The 5,744-nt window shown below is 41.9% G+C and overlaps 1 protein-coding gene across 1 annotated transcript; it reads left to right on the forward strand.

The window, feature by feature from the left end:
• Positions 1-4,054: 4,054 nt before the first annotated feature.
• LOC106473238 lies at positions 4,055-4,696 on the forward strand. The gene has a single exon (XM_022401713.1). It carries the CDS (start codon positions 4,055-4,057, stop codon positions 4,694-4,696), a length of 642 nt encoding a protein of 213 aa, XP_022257421.1.
• Positions 4,697-5,744: the final 1,048 nt, after the last annotated feature.

Consider the following 5,744-nt stretch of genomic DNA (forward strand, 5'->3'; position numbering starts at 1 on the left):
CAACTCGTTCAGTCACTTTGACTTCACCTTGATGACACCTGGTTAATTCAACCTCTCTTTTAACATTTACCGGAATTTGGCCTTTATTGTTCCCAAACATCATTTTATCGAAGTTAACTGCACACTTCCTTGGTAGTAAGTAGTGCAACCCAAATATGTGTGGGTCTTCAATGTCAGCCAGGTATACTTTGTGTCTGTTCTTCATGCCCATGAGCTCAATAGTTACCCAACTGGTCAACACAACCTTGCATAATGTCCTGTCACACCACAGAGATTCTGTATGGCTTCTGGTACTCCTTTGTGATCCAGCATCTTGATACTCACAATGGTTTGCCGAGACGCAGAATCTATGACAAAGTTGCACTTTCACGATGGGGGTTGGTGGGTGTACCTCAACACCAACCACTACTGGTTTCCCTGAGGCTGACTTATTGGTAATATTCTTCTTACATATGTCCTCATATGTCCTTGCTCTCCACAGTTCCAACATCCTTTCTGGGTAGCAGCCTTTCCTGCCGTGGCATCTTCCCTGTGTTGAAGTTACCGCCATTGAGCTTTGTTGTGCCCAGGGCTGTTACAGTGCCAGCAAATTCTCTCAAACTTCTCTGAAAGCTGCCCTTTTCTGGGCTTGAATCCTGTTGACTGTACCAACCTTGGTACCTCTGTGCTGGACTTAACGTATGATTCAAACTCAAGAGCTCTGGCCATTGCACCCTGCATAGTAGAGGAGTGTGTTTGCTTCACTTTTATCTTCAGTTGTGGACTATCTAAGGCGTCTACAAAGTGATACCTCAGCAACATCTTGAGGACATCGCGTGGTGCAGTTGGGTAGGCCTTGTGTGTCATACTTTCCAAATCCTGTACCAGCTCTTGAAGGCTCTCCTCTTTAGCATGGACTTTCGTCCTAAACCTAGCCCTGTAGACTTGAAACTGATTTTGAGTTCCATGCCCGAGTTCTAGAGCAGCTGCCAGTGTTCTATAGTTGTGCTTGTCATCTGCTGACAACTGTCCAATTATTTCCAGTGGTTGTCCCTTCAAGCTCGTTGCCAGGTATACTGCTTTCTGCTCCTCTGTCCATCCATTCATTTCTACTAGGAGCTCAAATTGTGCTCCATATGCCTCCCATCGAATTCCTGGGCTTCCTTCGTACTAGATCACCCCTATTGCTTACATTCATATCTGGGATGTGACGTCAAACAGGACTGAAGATGTCTGCATTAGGGTTTAGCTGCGGGGTCTGGAATGGGCTTCCCGTTGCCTGAGGCTGATTAGGCCGATGACTAATATATCCTCCATGTGTGAAAGACAGCAAATCATCCTTTAATGTATTTAATTCACTTTGAAATTTGCTAATGTTTTCCATTTGTTCTTCTTGCCACAGTTGATGACTTTCCTGTAACTGTTGGAGACTTTCTTCCTGTTTCCTTCTTGCTCCAGTTGCCACTGCTGTAATCTCTCTTCTTGTTTCTTTTCTTTTTTCCTCTAACAACTGCTGTAATTTCTCTTCTTGTTTCTTTTTTTCCTCCAACAGCTGCTGTAATCTCGCTTCTTTTTTATTTTCTCGTTCTTCTTGTTTCTTTTGCTGCTCTTGTATAGCTGCCATCAAATCTGCTAAGCTGTAGTTTGATTTGCCGCTTCTCGTTTCCATTTTTTTTGTCCCACTCTCTGACACCAATTTGTTACATCTCTAATCGTTGGTTAACTTTCCGTGGAAATTCTTTCCGAAAAACTTCAGTGATACAAGTCCTTTCTTAAATAAAACTAGTTTATTCTTTCTCAATACAACTTTGCAATACACTTAATTTCCACAGCCACTTTAACTTAAACACACGCTATAATTCACAACGATTCACGCAATTTACTTATGGTCACTACCGCGCTTGACTCAATTATCCATCTCTATCTCTGCCTGTCTGCAATTCAATTAATTATCTCGCTGTATTTGCCTGCTTATATACTAAAATAGCGGGTGCGTAGAAAAGACTAGAGTTGCCAGGAATAGAAATGATCCTTCTAGAAACTCCAGCGCGCATGCTTCCAGCGTCGCGTGACTTCCGCTGTCGTAATAATACGTAAAAAATGCAGGTATAAAAGCACGTGCAAATTGGAAACATTATGTGGAATCTTACCTAGATGTCTGAAACAAATACTGGCATATATATATCATATTAAATATATACTAGTGGTCACAAAGTTTTCATAAGAATATTCTCAATCAGGCAGACTTGTGGGATAATTTCAGTAATCAATCAATATTACCATTGGGTTTATTTCACGTATATATTACGTTACGTGTTATAACCACAACCATATTCTTGTTTTTATCCAATTGCGGTTACTGCAAACTAGTGTTTGTCAAGTATGGTTTATAGTTTAAATCAAAACTAGGTTCATTATCTGGTTTCTCAGTAAGACGATGTTCCATTAGAAAATACAGTTTTGAAGCATGAAAACGCTGTATTTAAGTAAGATATACGTATTATGAACAAGGTAAAGCCTTGCAATTTAAAATACAACTGTTATATAATTCTAAATGGAAGACACTCCCTGAGAGAAGACGAGCACTCGCAGGAACTAATGGTCAAAGGTGAGGTTAGCATGCCTGACCCAGGTCAACTTGATAGTGTAGGATACAAGAAATCTCGATCCCTTTCTTTCTCATAGAGCTGGGTACTCTCTTTATTACAACTGAATGGTAGGCTATAGATGAGGCTAGGCTATAAATGAGGTTGATTCGCAGAATATGCAGTGCATGTTCCAACATCTAGTAAAGTCAAGAACAGTGAGTACAGCCATGGGTAACTGGTCGATTGGAAATCCAGGGAACTTTGACAAATATCTAGTCCACAATCATCAGTGACGTACTTAAGGTATGCCACGTACCCTGGGCGCCACTGAGCAGTTTCTATTAAAGCCAGACAAGCCATCCTCGAATAGTGATAAACGAATTTTCTTCAGATGTATGATCTGTCTTTAATTATCATGGGTGAGAAGCATAGGATGATCGAGTTGTTAAACCACTTACATAAATTATTAGGTAAAAATACAGTGCTGGGAGCAGCACGACCACATACTTCATAGTACCACTGCTCAGTGCCAACTGGCAGTAAGACCATTCTCCTGCACAAACTAGGGAGGTAGTCCGGAATTTTGAGCAAAATCTATGAAATTTAATGTACTTATTAAAAGTGCCATTTCCTTATTTCAGAGCATTGTGTAAGACCATGAAATGTTTCTTCACGAAGAAGAAGGAAAGTGGAGCTGAAGGATGGAAGAGACGAAAGTTGGATGCAGAGGAAGCCAAGAAGTCGAGCAAGTTGTTCATGCACTTCTTTGATAAGCCCGAAACAAGTCGTTCGACACGTTCCATGGAGTCGCCTGCACCAGCTACAAGTTTGTTAGAATCCGAAGGTAGATCAAGTACAAATGCGTCACAAGCCGAGAAGAAAGTCAAGTCAGATAAATCCGAGTATAACGAGATTAAGCGTAAGGCTGCCAGACAGAACGTGAATATGACAGGAGGGGAAGACGATGGTGGTGGTGGTGGTGATGATGTTGAGTTTATTGACGAGATTTTATCTGACGATATTGAACCTGATGACACTGAACCTAGTGAACTGGATGGTGTCAAAAATCCTCGAACTGTCATACTAGAAGTGATTGAACAGCATGAAATTGGACTTCTGATGTACGACAAGGATACTAGAAAAGCAGTTCTGCCTGACACGTTGAGAAGAGAAATAATATAGCTGGGTTTGAAGTATTTCCAGAACAGTGAGGGGCCTTTCCTACCAACAAATAACCGCTCATTGAACAAAACTTTGTTCAAAAGGAAATTGGGAAATTGTCATGGTGAGGAAGTGACTCACTCATGGCTGGTCTATTCCCCTTCTAAAAAGTCTGCATTTTGTATCTGTTGTCTTCTCTGTTCCTGGTCAGACCATCAATCCTCATTGGAGAGGAAAGTGGATTTAACCAGTGGAAAGCACATGAAAGGATTAGGATTCATGAAAATGCTAAGAATCATCGGAAGTGCTTCACACAGTGGAAAGAAATGGAAAGATACTTAGCTAAAAACAGAGGAATTATTGACGTGGAACTTCAGTCACAGATTGAGAAGGAAAAGCAGAAGTGGCGTGATATCTTGACGAGAATCCTTCACTGCATAAAATCCCTTGCGACTCAGAACCTGGCTTTGCGAGGACACAGGGAGTCACTTCAGGTAGACTATGACTCCAATGTGGGAAATTTCCTTGGCTTACTGAAACTACTGGCCATCTTTGACCCTGTCATAAAAGAACACCTCACTCGTGTGGAAAGTCATCCTGGATCCATGTCTTATCTTTCATCGGGTGTCCAGAATGAATTCATCCACATGATGGCATCCACTGTTCGCCAGAGTTTACTGAGAAGCATTCGTAAATACAAGTACTATGGTCTCATGTTCGACTCGACTCCTGATCAGGCACACCATGAGAAGATATCAGAAGTAGTGAGGTACGTGGAAACTGATTCTGAGGGGAAAACAGTCCGTGTTAGAGACTCCTTCCTTGGTTTTATCCAGATAAGACAGAAGGATGCTGAGAGCTTGGTTGAAGACATCTTGAAACAGTTAGAGAAGAACGAAATGGAGCTACAAGATTGTCGGTCACAATGCTATGACAACGCTGCTGTGACGGTGTTCCTCAAAGAATAAGTGAGGAAAACAACCTGGCAATGTTTGTGAATTGCGACAATCACTCACTCGACTTGGTGGGTGTACATGCAGCCAAGCAGGATACAATGATGATCACGTTTTTCTGAATTATCGAAGCTCTCTACGTGTTCTTCTCTCGTTCAACACAGCACTGGGAAAAACTAAAAAACGCCGTGCCTGTGGTTGTTAAGTCGCAGTCCAAAACCAGGTGGAGTGCAAGGACAGAAGCAGTGAAGCCCGTCAACAAGTACCTTGAGGATATACTTCAAGTTCTCCGGGACATGATAGACAATAAACACGAAACCAGTGAAACAATAAGTGATGCAAGGCAGCTGTATAACCGCATGTTGAGTTAGGATTTTCTGACTTTGCTAGGATTTTGGAACAAAGTACTCATTCGCATTGACCATATTCAAAAGAGGCTGCAGGATCCTAGCATGAACTTTCACGATGCTGCCTTGTATTTGAAAGCCCTCCGAGATCATTTTGATGATGAAAGAGAAATGTTGGTCAATAAGTCATTCGAAGAAGGACCCGGTCTCTGTCAAGAATGGAAATTGAGGTTGAAAGATGTCAAAGACGAAAGAAACGATTGGCTGATGAGAACTCGAGAGATGCTGGGTTAACAGCCAAGAAGGAAATGGAAAGAGTCATAAAGGGAACACTCAACTATCTTCACAAAGAAATGGACGAAAGTTTCGCTCATTTGCACGACACTGACGCCATGTTTGAGTTCCTTCTCGATGTCGAGGGACTGTGTTACGGCGCCGACAGTAATGACCTAAAGAAGAAGTGCGAAAACGTGGGCGAATTGTACAGCTCTGATGTTGATAGACAGCAGCTATATGAAGAAATTTTGGATTGCAGAATGTTGTTATCAAGTCGGGCCAACATGAAAATATCAATTCAGTGTGGAGATGAGAGCGACTTCCCCAATCTTCGCATTGCTATTCAGATAATGCTAACCATCGCCAGCTGTGAGAGATCATTCAGCCAGTTGAAACTAATACTTTCGTATTTGAGAGCCTCCATGAGTCAAGGCAGACTC

The sequence above is a fragment of the Limulus polyphemus genome, unplaced genomic scaffold (genome assembly GCF_000517525.1).
Source record: "Limulus polyphemus unplaced genomic scaffold, Limulus_polyphemus-2.1.2 Scaffold5996, whole genome shotgun sequence".
Taxonomy (NCBI): Eukaryota; Metazoa; Arthropoda; class Merostomata; order Xiphosura; family Limulidae; genus Limulus; species Limulus polyphemus.

Coding starts and splice junctions, on each gene's coding strand:
- LOC106473238 (XM_022401713.1), top strand. CDS start 4,055: ATGGAAAGATACTTAGCTAAAAACAGAGGAATTATTGACGTGGAACTT.